The sequence below is a fragment of the Pseudorca crassidens genome, chromosome 16 (assembly GCF_039906515.1).
Source record: "Pseudorca crassidens isolate mPseCra1 chromosome 16, mPseCra1.hap1, whole genome shotgun sequence".
Taxonomy (NCBI): domain Eukaryota; kingdom Metazoa; phylum Chordata; class Mammalia; order Artiodactyla; family Delphinidae; genus Pseudorca; species Pseudorca crassidens.
Genome location: NC_090311.1, coordinates 27,627,394 through 27,643,317, shown reverse-complemented (window position 1 = coordinate 27,643,317; position 15,924 = coordinate 27,627,394). Strand labels below are relative to the sequence as shown.

Sequence of the window (15,924 nt, the reverse complement as noted above, 5' to 3'; positions counted from 1 at the left end):
AATGGAAGGTCCTGCCCATAGCCTCCCCTCCTCGGCAGCCATCCTCACGCACAGAACCCTGCCTGCCATATGGTCAGCTGTCCAAACTGAAACCCATGAGTGGGCGTGGGCAAACAGCTCTAAACTCTGCACAAAACGTAGAGCGGGGCCTAGGAAAACAGAGTGCATGTGAATCACTTCCAGGCTGCCAGGGGGGAAGGCTGGGTGGCTGCTGCTTCCTTTCGGTTCCTGTGAGGAGGAGGTGGTAACTTACTGTTCTTTAGTCCTTGGGATGTACAGAGGGGAGATTTCAGTTCCTTAGCGTTCTCAGGAGTAGGGAGAGGTAGGAACCGTTTTGGGAAGAAGGAAAATTTTCCTGAATAATCTATGAGATCTCACTTGAGGTTCTGCCATGAAAAGTCTCCAGCTGTTTTTGTAGCTCTGATTTGCCTCAGGGCAGAGCCAGGGACACGTGCCTGACTAGGCAGCTCTCAAAGGCCTGAGTTAAAGCAATTACCTGCATTCTTGTGTAAAATATCCTTTGCTGAGGCAAATATCATTTTGTCCTCTTGAATGATCCAGCCTATAATACCCAGGCAGCTGGAAGTCACTGGCAGAGGCCCCTCCCACCATCATCTTGTTTAATGGGCAGTGGGGCCAGCTAGTCTGAAACATTCTCCACCTTGGAGTTCCTTTGATTTACTCAATCAAGAAAGACTTTCCTGGACTTCCCCGGTGGCGCAGTGGTTAAGAATCCGCCTGCCAATGCAGGGGACATGGGTTTAAGCCCTGGCCGGGGAAGATCCCACATGCCTCGGAGTAACTAAGCCTGTGCACTGCGACTACTGAAGGCTGTGTCCCTAGAACCCGTGCCAACGCAATGCGAAGCCCAAGCACCGCAATGAAGAGTAGCCCCCCCGCTCGCCTCAACTAGAGAAAGCCCTTGTGTAGCAATGAAGACCCAATGCAGCCAAAAGTAAATAAATTAAAAAAAAAACTTTCCCCATGCCAGAGATTAAGTATTTTCTGCAAAGACTCTAGAAGTAGGCAATTTAAACTGATTCATACATGTATACAACACATGTATGTTAATACTTGACTTCTTGCCCCAAAGACTCTTTGAGCAAACCAGTGATATGACTGGGCCTGAGGCCAGCCTGCTAGGAAGTAATTCCAAAGTGGAGAAGGCAGTCTGTTCTAGGCAGCTGGACAGGATTTCATGGGGACTTGCTTGGAGATCCCATGTGGATATCACGCTGTCAGCAGCTGGTCCAGCAGGTGGTATACCCCCATTTTATAGAAGGGAATGCTGAAGCTCAGGGAGCCCCTTATCCTTTGTTTCTCAGAACACAATAGAGCAAGAGAATAGAACCATAGAATACTGGAGTTTGGATTCTGGGCTTTTGGGTATCTCTCTCCTGGAGGCAGTGTGGTTTCCTGGTTAAGGGTATGGGCCCTAGGATTAGTCTGCCTGAATGCAAACCCCAGATTGTCCGTTTCTTAAATGGGTGACTTTAGGCAATTTATTACATGTTTTATCTGCAAAATGTGTCGTTGGGAGGATTAAATGAACTATTTGTTTGAAGCGCTTAGGACATTGCCTAGCTCATAGTAAGTACTCAGTAGACAATAGTTTTTTATTACTGGAGCCTCCGCTAAGGAAGCACTGCTTCTAGAAATCCTGACCAGCCTAGGCCTGGAAATGCTGCCACCTGACTCCCTCCAAGGTGAGCTGTCTGAGGTCACCTCAATGCTCATAGGACCTCTTCTTGTCTCCACCTCAGGGGGAGTTTTTGCACACCATTTATTATCATATAATATAGTGCAATATAATATCATACATAACATAACATAATATGATGGGTAGGTTAACCTGGAAACCCTGAGGCGGACAGTGGATGGATGGATAGATGAATAGATACATTTGTACTAAGTATACATACATTATATCATTCTATTGATTTGTAAAAAGTTCCCGGTCTGCCTGGCTGTAATGAGATTTTTGAACTTTGCGTGGCGATCAATGAGAGGAATATTATTGGCCTGGAGAATTGATATACCTGCTCTCAGTGGCTTGTTCTGCTCCCAGGCTGCCCCGGCCCCCCAGGTGTACGATTCCAGCAGACACTTAACCTTTTTTACAGTGTCATCAGGCTAAAAGGAATCTAATAGTGACACAGGACTTGTGCTCAGCACTCTGCCACTATTGCTTTCCTGTCACAAATAATTTATAGCCTTCTATTTCCATCCCCGAGCCTGCACCCCAGCCCTGCCTCCCACTTTCCCCCAGCTCCCAGGAATCGATAAGCTCACACAGCCACAGTGGGACTTCAGGGTGCAAAGAGACAGACAGACAGACAAAGAGAAGGGAGACAGAGAGAGGGGCAGAGACAGACAGGAAGGGGAGAGAATGAAACACAGAGGAAGGATGGGGGGGGAGGGACGCGGGGAAAACCAGAAGAGGAGTGAAGACTCACCCCAGTGCTTTCTTAGAATTGAGAGTGCCTCAGTTTCTTCATGAGTTTAACAAATTGTTAATAGGAGACTCATTACATGCTTTCATGCTAACTCACAGAGCTGATGAGACTGTTTTGATCTCCAGCATGGTGGGGAGTGGAGACCTCTGGGGAATTTAACCAAAGAGGGAGTGACTTCACCTGCCTTGTCATCCTTTACCCTAAAGCTCTGCCACAGGCCCCTGGCATCTCTTAGGTCCTGAGGGAGCTGCTGCTCATACTGTCTATGGATCCCTCCCGGTGCCCCCAGGCAGAGGTCCCCAGTCTGTCTTCCCGAGAGTCTCTTTTGGGGTCAGGTTATGACACCTGCTGCTGCTGTTTCCTGTCTTCTCAGTGCTCTTCCCAGGGTCCCTGAAGCAGCTGCATTGACCAGGCTGGGGCATATTGGCCTGAGAGGCCTCCTTGTCTGCACCTGGCCCAGCCCCTCCAAAGAATGCAGCCAGTCCTGGGGATCACCCATAGGAATAATAATACTAGTAGTTATTATTATAGCTGGCATTTATTGAGCCAAGCATCATACTAATCATTTTACGTGAATTATCCTATTTAATCCTCACAACACTCCTACAAAAAAAAAAAATTGGTCATGAAGAACCTAGGGGCAAGATGGGAATAAAGACGCAGACCTACTAGAGAATGGACTCGAGGATAGGGGGAGGGGGAAGGGTAAACTGGGACAAAGTGAGAGAGTGGCATGGACATATATACGCTACCAAACGTAAAGTAGATAGCTAGTGGGAAGCAGCCGCATAGCACAGGGAGATCAGCTCTGTGCTTTGTGACCACCTAGAGGGGTGGGATGGGGGGAGTGGGAGGGAGGGAGCTGCAAGAGGGAAGAGATATGGGGATATATGTATATGTATAACTGATTCACTTTGTTATAAAGCAGAAACTAACACACCATTGTAAAGCAATTATACTCCAATAAAGATGTTAAAAAAAAAAAGTATCAGAGCTGGGACTCAGACTCAGGCAGACTGAGCCCAGAGCCCATCCCCTTCTTGCCTTTGCTCTTCTCATACTCCTGTGAGTGTGAGGTTCTAAGCCGCCTGCAAGGCAAAGCCTAGGAGGTTCTCTGGAAAGGTGGAGGTGGGGGAGAAAGAGCGTCCCTGTCAAGGAAAGCACGCTGGAAGGAGAAGTGGGGAGCAGGCACCCTCGCAGGGCAGCCTTTCTGTGGAAATGGGAAATGGCACCTCCAACCCCCGGTAAATGGGCCCAGGGCTCCTGACTGTAGCCCCGCAAGGATGCATGTGCAGGAACTTGACTCTCCAGGCCAAACCTGTGGGGGGCCGTGGTGGCCACAGATGTGTCTGGCTGTCCTTTGCGGCCAAGAATGAAAAAGAATTAGAGAAAGAGGAGGAGGAACAGGGGGCAATAGGACCAGGCAGTCACACAAAGCAACCTCTTTATCCTTTTAACCCTTAGTGATATTCCTATTAGTCAGTGGGTTTGTGTATGGGACGCAGGGGGGCAATGGGTGACCGTAACGTTTCCACAATCCGAGTTCTTAAACTCCCTGAGATCACCGTTGGGGACTGGTGAGTGTCCACCTCCTGGGGGGCATGGACGGACACCAAGAGCATTAGTAACTCACAGCAGGCACCCTGCCCAGCTCCTCTCCCGTGCACCACCAAGCCGCTGTCAGGGAGTAGTGATTTTCCATCACTTGCTGCCTCAGCTAAAACTGCACCAGCGCCCCAGGGGTCAGAGGCTGTGGGTAACAAAGACAGCAGCTCCACAAGGCCATCCAGTTGTCTGTCTCACCCAGCCTCAGTCTTGGGGTTCCCTCAGTCCAGAGCCCAGAGTCCACCAGCTCTCAAGTCAGATCCACCCACAGGCCCACTGAGATCCCAGAAGCCTTTTGCTGCAATGAATTAGGAGCAGCTGCTCTGAGCTGCTCAGCCTCCTTCTAGACTTTTCGTGTAGACCAGTCTACACTGCCCTTAGCGACTGTCAGGTCTTTCCCATTGTGATCATGCTCCAGACCCAGAAGCTTTGGGCCACCTCACCACGTGCCATCTCTTGCTGCCTTGTCCCCGTGGCCGCCGTTCCGTTCTCCCCTTGTTCTGCCTTGTCTGGCAAGCATCCACCTTCTCTCAGGCAACTCCAGCCTCTCCCTCTTCACCAGTTCTTTTTCCTTAGCCTACAGACTTATCCAGGTCCTTCCTCCCCTAAACAGCCTTCCCTCCACTTAGCTGCCACTTCCATCCTCAGCTTCCACACTTTTCTCTCCTTTTCTACACACTTCTGAAGCAATAGTCTACGTTCACTGCCTCCCTCTCCTGCTGTCCACTCCCTAACCTCTTTTTATCTGGCTCCTGCCTCAGTTGCTTTGTTGAGGCCGCTCTCCCAAGCTCACTAGTGGTCACCAAAATTCCCAGATCTGTGCCTCTTCTTATTCCCAATTCCCTTCAATCTTTATGTCACCACGGATGCTGTGCATTACGTTCTCCTTCTGGAAATGTTCTTCTCTGTTGACTTAGCTAAAACTGCCTGATCCTGGTTCTGCCATTTCCTGTGTGACCAACTCTGACCCTTGTGTAAGGTCAGGTTCCTTTCCTCAGCCTCTCATAGTAGATGTTCTCCAGGGTCTGCTCTTTAGTCCTCTCATCCCAACCAACACTTCCTTCCTTGATAATCTCCTAAATCCATATCTACTCTGCCGGCTGGTGCACGGCCATCCACCTGGACACTCACCTACCTCCTCACATGCTCACGTCAAGGACCAACCAGTCACCTCCCTGCATCCCTCTTCCTGACAGTGGGACAAACCACCAGACTTCCAGTTACACAGAACTGGGGTTTTAGAGCCATGGTTGACTCCATTTAGTTGCCAAATCCACCTTACAAATTCTTCCTTCTCTTTTTTTTTTTTCTTTTGGCCACGACGCGAGGCTTGTTGGACGTTAGTTCCCCGAGCAGGGATCGATCGAACCTGGGCCCCTGGCAGTGAAAGCATGGAGTCCTACCCATTGGACTGTTAGGGAATTCCCTTTTTTTTTTTTCTTCCTTCTCTTTTCTGAGGCCAGCTACCTATGGCCTTGTGCCTGTCTATTGCTTTACCTGCATCGGTTTGCACATGTCTCCTTTAGTTTAAAAATCACTCATGGCTTGAGATTCTGTAAACCTGGTTCCTATATACTGGGGGAAGTCTGACAAAGTAACAAAAAGCACACATTTTAAATACTGAATTCCAACTCTGCCCTAGCTGGCAATGTGATCTTGAGTCAGCTCTTTTTTTTTTTTTTTTAGTTGTGGCCAGTGGGGGCTACGCCTTGTTGTGGTGCCCGGGCCTCTCATTGCGGTGGCTTCTTTTGTTGTGGAGCACAGGCTCTAGGTGCGCAGGCTTCAGTAGTTGTGGCACGCGGGCTCAGTAGTTGTGGCACATGGGCCTAGTTGCTCCACGGCATGTGGGATCTTCCCGGACCAGGGCTTAGAACCCGTGTCCCCTGCATTGGCAGGCAGACTCTCAACCACTGCGCCACCAGGGAAGCCCTTGAGTAAGCTCTTTAACCTCTGTCAGCTTTGGTTTTCAGTCTGCAAAACAAGGATAATAGTAATGCTTTGGAGGTTGTTGTGAGAATTAACAATAGTATATATATATATACAGTAATATAAATTGCATATAACGTTGGCATATAATAGATGCTTGATAAGTAGAAAATCGCTAGTATCATTATTACTTCCAAGTTTTCAGCCTTATTTCCTCTTACTCCCTTACATCCCTCCACCGTTCCTGGCCTAGGCATTAGCCCCTAACCCAGCGTGACCACTCGGCTCCTGTGCTTTGCTTCTACCCTCCTCCAGCATCTGCTTCTAAGGCCCTCTTCTCCACTTCTTTGTTCATCTTAGAATCATATTGGGTTTTTTTTACTGGGGAAAGAGACCTTAGAGATTCTGTAGTCTAACCTCTTTACTTTATAGCTGAAGAAACTGAGGCCCAGAAAAGGAGAACGATGAGGCCAAGGCTATGTGGCCACTTAGTGGAAGACTCGGGGCCTCAGCCATGAAGCCCAGTGACTTTTCCACTATCCTCTTGCCTCTGGCTCCTATACTTGTGTGTGTATATATATTCAGCCTTACTCTGCTTTGAGGATCTATATCAAGTTCCACTTCCTCAGTGACTTCTTTCCCATTTCCCCCACCTGCAAGGGGGGTGACTTCTCCCCCACATCCTCCTGGCCCTTACTGCCTGGCCCCCTCTGAGTTACTTAGCTTTCTCGGGGTGTGTCCCCTCCCTGCCCAACTTCATTCCCGGCCCTGGGAGGCAGGGGCCTTGTCTCGGTTGCCTGCAGGTGAGTGTTCCAGTCCACGCACGGCTTGCGACTCACCTGGCTGGTTGTCTCACACTCCTCTCTGCAGGGAGAGCAGCGCCTCCAGGAAAGTGGCTTCCAAGGGCACCTGACTGACCAGTGGGTGGAGGCGAGTGTTCCTTGGTCCTGGCCCTGGGCTTGGTCTTTCGTGTCGCTGAGCCCTGCGTCCTCGGATCGCTAACAATCCCCAGCCCTGGGACGTTTGATCTGGATTCCCCCCACTCCACCCCAACGGAGTGCGTAGGGAAGGTACCAGGCTTTTCACCTAGTCTGGTAAAGAAGGTGTGATCCAAGTAAGGCCTCTGAGAAGGAGGCCAGCGGGCCAGCGAGCTCGGCAGGGACAGGGCTTTGACAGGTTTGAGAGCCCTAAGCGGGCTCAAGGAGCTGCTCAGGGCCTGACACCTGGCAGAGGGACCAGTACTGTGTTGGAATCCTGGAGATGAAAGGATTACCTGCGACCCAGCCCTTTCACTGGCTACTTCTCTTTAGCTCAGGAAATGGGGAAATCTCACCCCTTCCCTCGGCTCTGGAGGACTGTGATACAGTCCCAATAGGAAAGCCAGCTCCAAAATGATCTCCAGACTCCTCTCGGGAGGAGATGTGTGTGGTTGAGGAGGGAAGGATGGACAGCAAGTCACCAGGGCAGCCCCCACTCCCAGAAACGGGAAGGATGCTGTGCTCCACTCGCTCTGCTGCCTGATCCTTGCTACCAAACATCAAGGTGCAATTCACGAATCACACAGCAGGACAGAATGCAGACACTCTCTGCCCAGGGCTGTACTAGGCTGGATCACAGAGCCAACAGGAGGGCAAGCTCCTGCCTTGCAGCAGTCAGAGAGGGCAGGGGTGCAGGGAGCAGATGGGTGAGGAGGGAGCTGAGCTCAGGGGAGCGCCTCTGCAGGACTGGGCTGCAGGTGACCAGGGCAGGAGAGGGCATGTGATGTGTGATGCTGTTGTCATGCTGTTGCAGGATCATCCGGACCAAAGTTCAGCAGCCTTTCCACCCAACGCCGGATGGAGCCGGGACCGGAGTGACTGCCCCTGGCCACACCATCGGTAAGAGGGCTCGGGGAAGGGGGGAAGCTGATCCCCCTGAGAGCTGGGGAAAGCAGCTCTGCCCATGGGAAATGCCCACCTGTCTGAGGTCCAAGGGCCGTGCTCTCCCTGGGCTCCTAGAGGCTCGGGATCTTCCTGGGAGACTAGCTCACGAGGACTGCTCTCTGCCTCCTGTGAGCATCTCCTCAGAGCTGCCTTGCCTTTATCCGTCTGTGTGTCTGTCTCTCTCCCTCTATTCCCTCTAACTTTCCTTCTCTTTCCCGTCCTCCTTCTCCATCTTTTGTTCCCTGTCCCTCTGTCATATCTACTTGCTTACTCCATTTTTTGTTTTTTTTTTATTTTTAAGATTCTCCTCCTCTCTTCTCCCCTCCTCTGCCTTCTTCTCTCCTCTTCCTTCCTCTCCTCTCTGTCCATATGGCCCTGGACCTGTTCCTCTGTCTCTCTCCCTCCCTCCTCATGGCTTCTCTGCTCTTTACCAGTGTCTCTTGATCTGTTTGTCTCTCTCATCCGCTCAGTAACTGTCTGCCCCTCTCGAACCTCCTCCTTTATTGACCCTCGCTCACAGCCTCACAGAGACATGACCCAGGTCCACCAGAACACCTGCTAACAGCCCCCATCCCCCACACACACTATCTTCCCTTTGGCCCAAGGGCGTTGGTGCTGCTGAAGCCATAGATAAGGTCTGGGGCTTTAGGGGCTGGGATGTGGTTAAACTTCTCCTGCTGCCCTCTTGGCAGCTGTCCCCGCTCTCTTGACCAGCAGGAAGTAGAAAGCGCTGGTCCCAGCCCCCCTGGAGTTGGCAGGAGTGCTGTTTACTAGGCCTGTGTTACAGCATGTGCTGGGAGGGAGGGTTGGGCCAGGCTGTACCTGAGCTGATCACCGCAGAGTGAATGTGTTCACTACTCTGTGCCCTGAAGGAGAAATTAGGAACTTCTCAAGTGATTTCAAGACCAGGAGCAGCTGGGGGAGAGGAGCTCCACACTCCCGGGGAATATCAGGACCATTCTTGTGTCTCTAAGAGACTCAGATAGACCTTAGAAAGCCACACTCTAAATCAGGACTGGGAAAGACTCCACCCAGGAGACTAGAAACAATGGCCTGGGGTTTGTTTAGAAGGATTTGTCCGGTGGGGATCAGATGGGATGAGCTGTGCAAGGAGGCATCCTAGGAGCTGTGCTCTCTGCACGACCGCTGAGTCGCTTTCTAGGTTGAGTCAGCTTTTGCTGTTTGCTGAACCCACATACTCAGGGAGTGGGTTCAATCTATAGTGAGTGAAATCTCTAGGTCTGCAGAGAAGGCCTGGGGTTGACTGGTCCCCACTCAATCCAGGGTGGACAGCAGTGAATAGCCTAAATTGTATGTAGCAATGCGTTCCCCCTTAAACCTCAGAGGAAGGAGGGGACTATGGGCTCCCCATCCCTCCTCATTTCCTCTGCTTCTCTCTGCCCCCAGCCTTGGGGCTTTGGCCTGCGATCACAACTGCTATCCTGATGGCATTTCCTCCTTACTCTCGTCCAGTTCCCAGTACGGCCTCCCCTCCTGTTTCCAGCACCTCCAATGATCCGGTGGGATCCTACTCCATCAATGGGATCCTGGGGATCCCTCGCTCCAACGGTGAGAAGAGGAAACGTGATGAAGGTAGGGAGGAGGGAAGAGGCTTGGCTTCCCCCGTGCATGCTTTTGTCCTTGGCCTCAGAGCTCCGGTTTCGGCCTAGCCTCGCAGCTGCTCTGCTGTGAGATCAGTTTTAGTAGCAAAGCCTGGGTCCCCCCACTACCCTGCTGGCTCCTGGAGAGAGGGAGGCAGGCTGCTGGTGGGGCCATCAGTTTCACCATCTGCTCAGCAGCCCCGACTGCCTCACCTTCCGCTGGGATTCATCCCGAACATCCCGGTGAGATGCCAGGAGGGAAAGCATGAGCCATGGACTATGGGAAGGTTTTGGAGGTTGGGGGACAGCTGGTCTCTGACCTGGGGATGAAAAGCCAACCTGACTTGTCCTCCTCTGATCTCAACCCATCAGGAGATGGGGGGGTGTTGTCATGCGCAGCTGACCCTTGTGTCCTTTCTCTGTAACACGTGGACCCTGTGCCCATTCAGACCACTTGGGGAGCTGGGCATGGGCCCTCTCTGCTCTTCTCTATGGGAGGAGACACCCCCCAGGCTCCTCTCTGGCCCTTCCCCTCATTCCCTGTAATTCCTCGGGTGCAGCTAGCTGTTAGGCAGGGAGTTAAAGGGTGAGGAGATGAAGAGGAGGAGCAGGGAAAGGAATTCAGAGGAGAGAGTGGTGGAGATGAACTTGGAAGAAGGTGTTCTTCAAATATTATGACATTAAGGTCCCTTGGTGACCATCTGGTTCTCTTTTATTTGCGGTACGCGGGCCTCTCACTGTTGTGGCCTCTCCTGTTGCGGAGCACAGGCTCCGGACGCGCAGGCTCAGCGGCCATGGCTCACGGGCCCAGCCGCTCCGCGGCATGTGGGATCTTCCGGGACCGGGACACGAACCCGTGTCCCCTGCATCGGCAGGCGGACGCTCAACCACTGCGCCACCAGGGAAGCCCCATCTGGTTCTCTTTTGATGCATGAGGCCAGGGCGCAGGGCTGGAGGCCCAGACAAAGGGAGACACCAGTGTCTGGAGCCTGCTTCCTGCCCTGATCTCATGGTCCCTGCTGGGGAGACAGTAACTTCCTGGTCTAGGAAGGGCATATGATTTTAAGGGTATCTCCCATGACATAGACAGAACCCTCTAAATATGAACATAGGGGGGTGACCAAATATCCCATCAGTCCAGACAGTCCCAATTTATGCCTTTGTCTCTGCGTCTTGGCCAGTCAGCGTCTCCTTTTTCTCTCAAAAATGTCCTGTTTGGACAGTAAATCATGTGGTCATCCCAAGCGCAGACAAGCCCTTGATTGGGGCAGCTCTAGAGGGTAAGGAACAGAGAAAAGAGACAAAGCTGAGATTCCCTAGACCCAGACTGAGGGAAAAGAGAGTGTGAGAGCCCCGGCCTCCAGCAGAAAGGACAGCATGTAGGAGAGGCCTGGGCCTGGCAAGACAGGGATGACCTGGGGCTGGCCTCCTTCCAGAAGCCCTAATGGCCTCGTTTCACAGGAAAACAGCTTGTCTGGCTCTATTTCTCCTTCTTCCAAAACATCCAAACCCATTTGGCTGCCACGGCCTTTGCCACTCACTAAATTTCATTGTGGTTGTTTTGGCGGCAGCCACTGCCGGGCAGCGGGGGTGGCTGCATGAAAGGGCCTAAGTCTCAGTTCTCTCTGGGGGTTTCCCACACTCAGGCCTTCGCCAGGCTCCCTGGCACTCTGAGTGATCTGGAAGATTCTGCCTCAGAACCTGAGGCTTTCTCCTTTAACCACCAGCACCTGTGAGATGACCAGGACCCCCCCTTTGTCCTCTTCCCCATTGGTCTGCGGTTGGGGCCAAGCGTGTCCTCTGCTTCCTGGGCTCCTATGGGCCGTGAAAGGAGCTGAGGTTAGAGAGTCGCTGGCCTGAGGCTGCGGCCACTGCAGGTCGGGCCCGGCTGGCCCAGAACAGAGTGCTCTCCTCTCTGAGCAATTGATCACATTCATTGTTTCAAGTCAATTCAATTCAGTCACCCTTTCCTGGGCATCAGTCGCAAGAAAGGCTTGGTGCTGTAGGATCCCAGAGCAGAACAAGATATGATTCTTGTCCTTAAGGAGCTTACAGTCTAGTGGGGCATGTAAAACACGTGAGTCCAGAGAGCAGAAAGGCCCATCAGAGATCTAGATATCTGTGTTGTGATGGAGGTCTGGGCTGCAGGCCATGGGAACTCAAAGTGGGGAGGCAGTGAACCTCCAGGAAAGGCTGCTCTTCGAGGAGGGGCCTGAGGGATGGACAAGGGGCACCGTTCAAAGACAACGGTAGTTGAAATTCTATCGGACAGACTGAGCCTTGTGCCCAGAAGACACTGTGCTGAAAACACAGGGGTGCTTTGGCTGGGATGAAAGGGCCTGAGGGGAAGTCGTGGCAGTAAGGCTGAGCGGAGGGGTTAGGGTCACAGGAGAGCAGGCCAAGACGGGGCCCTATAAGGAGTTTGGACTTTTTCCTGCAGACATGAGAAGCCACTGCAAGTGTCTGGGCAGGAAAGGACAAGAGCAGGGCTGGGCTGGGGAAGACCCTCCTCCAGGAGGGTGGTGGTGATGGCAGTGGGGAGGCATCTCAGGAAGCAGTTGAATTCTGGGTGAGGGGTAATGGCAGCCTCTAAGTTTACTCTTGCTGCTTAAATACTTACCACAGGCCTAGCCAGTTGGCAAGAAGGATCAGAGACCCTGCTTCTTTTTGGGGGAAGAGGGTTCTTTTGCCTTGACACACCCCTTCTGACCAACCCCAGGCCAGATGGAGCTGTCCTTCCCCTGGTGGAGGCCAGAGCCTATTAGGGAGGCCAGTATTCCCTGACCACCCCCCTACCCCAAACGCACACCACCACACACACACTTGATCCATCGGACCCAGGTAGAAAGGGAGGGGAAAGGAGAGGCTAGAGCAAAGGCAGACCTTTCACAGCCCATTCCCCCCTTCCCCCATTCTGGGTGCCTCCAAGCAGCCAGGCCCAGTTTGCATTAGGGAGCAGCTCAGATGATTAAGAATAGGGGAGATAATTATGTGTCAAGATGATGTAGCCCAACTCTGCAGTCAGGCCAAGGTAGCACAGCAGCTGGCAGGCCGGTCGCAGGAGGCAGCCTCGGGCATGGGCTGCACAGACACCCAGGTGTATCCTTCAGCCACTGGGCCAGCACCACAGGCAAAAGAGAGAGCTGACTCAGACGATGAGGGACGCTGGGATGGGAATGGGGATACATGTCAAGGGACTAGACCTCGAGGGAGTGGAGGGGCAGGTCTGTTTCCAGGTGGACCCTGTACCCCTGCCAGGCTGGCTCGATTTTGGCCCCACCCACTGGGGCATCTCCCTAGAAGTGTCATAGCCCAGGGGTGAGCTGTGAGCCTCTCTGTCCTCAAGGAAGCCACTCCCACTCCTGCCTGTGGGTACGGTTCGGCCTATTCTTCAGCACTAACAATGTAATGGTGGTGGGCATTAGCGAGGACAGTCACTGCAGCGTGCGCTGGCATTATTGGAGACAATCTCAGCAGTAGTTATTGGTGTTCGCAGTGATAATACCCAGAGCGTTACTGGCATTGGTACTCAGAACATGGACAGCGTTATTAGTATCTGCAGCAATCAGATCTGTGGGGACATTAGTGAAGGGCCAATCAGCTGTGACTCTGGGGAAAAAGGAAACTGACAGTGCCTGTGAGCCTGCTTGAGACGCCTCTCATGCTTTGGCCTTTGGAAGCATGGAAGAATCCCCAGACTTGCCTTTAAGAAATATGCGAGTCAAGAAGCTTTGACCTCCCCTCCCCACAAGAGTCCAGGAGGTCCCAGAATGAGACAGGTAGACAGACCAGGGATAGATGAGGAAGTTATGTCACAAAGCACCCGGCAGACAGGCTGTCCATCCGTCTGAGAAGGTAGATCCCCGTTCAGTACCCTGCTAAAATCTTTCCCTCTTCTTGGCTACAATTATGGGTGGGTATATTAGGGTCCTTTGAAGGAACACTGCTTCCCCGAATGTTGCATGCCCTGGCGTATGTGGCTGCAGGTTAGGGACTCTTGTATTCTTTTTAGGCTGAAAGACCTAAGTCCTTTAGCTTCACCCAGTTGCTTTTGGCTGTGGCCTAAAGCATTGCCCTCCATCAGTGTTGTTGAAGGCCAGAGCAATTACATAACTTGTCCAAAAATCTGAATGAAGTCATATGTGTGAGTCTTTTGATCTGTGTGAGGGGAGGTGTGTTGGTATCATCCTTTGATGTGTGGGATTGCAGGGGGCCGTGATTCTGCCTTCCATTAATTAGGGGCACAATGAATTGTGCAGTCGAGTGGTGCCAGGCCGGTGCAGTTGTACGTTTGCAGGTAGGGCAGGCTGCATGGCTGCAAACAGCCGAGACCTGTCACTGCCTTTAATAGCTCCCTTCTGCTTTGGATGAAGCTGTAACTTCAAGAAGTGGTTTATTTCCTTAGTTAGTTTCTCCCCAAAAGTCCCCCAGTGTGTTGCTCAGATTTGACTTGGAGCAAGTGAGGGGATTAGGCTGTGGGAAGGAGCAGCACCTGCTCTGTCTAGGAGCCTGGGCTTCAGGCAAGAGAAGGCTGCAAAGACCCCCACGCAGAAGAAGGATTCGGGTGGAGGCCAACAGGCAGTCCCGGGAGCGCAGCAGGGATGGGCAGTGTGGCTCAGTGGGGAAGGGGTCTGGAGGGAGGGAGGTGCAGCCGGCTTTGAGTCCTAGTGCCTTGGGCAAGTCACTTAACCTTCATCAGCTCAGTCTTCTCCTCTGTGAAATGGAGACGGTGACGGTACTTACTTCACAGGGATGTGGGGAGCACTACACGCGATCATGGAGATGGAGTTGAGCCGACTCCGTCTCGGAAGATGGCTTGCTGTGTGTCTGGGGAGGAAGGCGTAATTGGCAGGTTTATGTTTCAAGGGGAAATGAAGTTGTGTCAGAAAGAAACTTTTTTAGGTACAGCCTCTCTCATCGTGGTGCAGCTCCTCTTACGTAGGGCAGCCTAGGGAAGCTGATGCTGGGATAAACCGACCTAGATGGGACCAGGGCAGTGGGGGAAAGATATGAGCCTCCCCTGTGTGACTGGGAGGACCTCTGTCCATCTCTGCTTGCTCATCTGCTCTGCGGTTATCCACTTGGGCCGCATGTCATCTCTTATTAGCCTCCACAGGCATTTTAGATGTGGGTAAATAAATACGGGACCCCTTCTTCTCTAACGTGGAGGCATCCCTCCCTCTATCCATTGCTGTGTATTTCTGTTCCCACATACAAGTTTATTTATTTACCCTGGGAAATGTATGTTTGTTTTGTGGCCACATGTGCTTTTCTACATGGGTTATGCAAATGTCGGTATTGTGTGTTCTCTACCTTTCTGAGGTCGTTGGGTGAAAGGGGATGCAGAACTGCATTGGGCAGGCATGCAGTTTTCTGGGTAGTGTATGCACGCGAAGAGATGTTCAAATGTGAGCAGGTGCATGTCCATGTCCCTGTCAGCAGCTCCAGGGAGCTGGGAGAGCTCTAAGCCAGGCCTGGGTGTGTTAAGGCTGCATGGTCTTGAGGCATAGGTTCGCGTATGGAATTTTGCCCAAAGGGCCCTGTAGGCATCACCCTGCATTCTGTTGGCAAAAGGACGGGCTGTCCTGATCCTGCCTCCATGGGTGGACTGGCCCCCAAGGCAAGGGAGACTGAGACTGGGAACCCTTACAGAGGAACCTGGTCTCCCAACCTCAGGGTTTCTCCCCCCTCCCCGGTCTTCAACCTGCCTGTCTTTCGCGATCTCTCAGTGTCTGTCTCTTATTTGCTCTAGTCGAGGTATACACTGATCCTGCCCACATTAGAGGAGGTGGAGGTTTGCATCTGGTCTGGACTTTAAGAGGTATGGGGGCCAGAGGGAACATGGTGCGGGGACCAGGGGAAAGAGCCGGGGGCGGCAATTAGAGAGTCTTCAGAGAGTGGGTTCCTAAGGGCCAGAGAGCAGAATAGGAGGAGGTGGCCCAGGATTCCACTGGGAAACCAAGAGGCTAACAGAATCTCAGGGCCTGGCTCACTTCCGCCTTGGGCTACTGCTGGCTTTGGGGGCTGAGGCCCTGTGGCCTGGAGGGTCAGGCCCTCAGTGGATGGGAGACACTTTTTCCAGCCCTTGGAAAAACAAAGAGCAGATCGGGTAGTAAAACAAAAGCAAAGGAGACCTGGAAACACCTGACAGCCCTAATTCATCACGGCCCAAGTTTTTTCCTGTGTTCCCATTATATTTGTTTGTAAAAGTGGAAATCAATTTTGAAGGTAATTTTCTGGAAAGAATGGAAGGGAGGTGGGAGGGCCGGATAAGGCAGAGATGGTAAAAGGAAAAATTTAGGCCAGGCACAGCCCAGGGGCAGCTCTTGGCAAGGTGAAAGAAAATTGCATATTCAATCTCCGTCCATGAATCTCCCTCGCTGCTGCCCGCCTCCTGCTTGAAAACAATGAAGG

The 15,924-nt window shown here is 52.3% G+C and overlaps 1 protein-coding gene across 1 annotated transcript in view; it reads left to right on the top strand.

Moving 5' to 3' along the window:
- PAX2 (paired box 2) overlaps positions 1–15,924 on the top strand; it is a 74,846-nt gene that overhangs the window by 20,418 nt on the left and 38,504 nt on the right. The window contains 2 exon segments of the mRNA XM_067708879.1: positions 7,779–7,864; positions 9,383–9,502. Of these exon segments, the coding sequence (XP_067564980.1) occupies positions 7,779–7,864; positions 9,383–9,502 (206 nt within the window).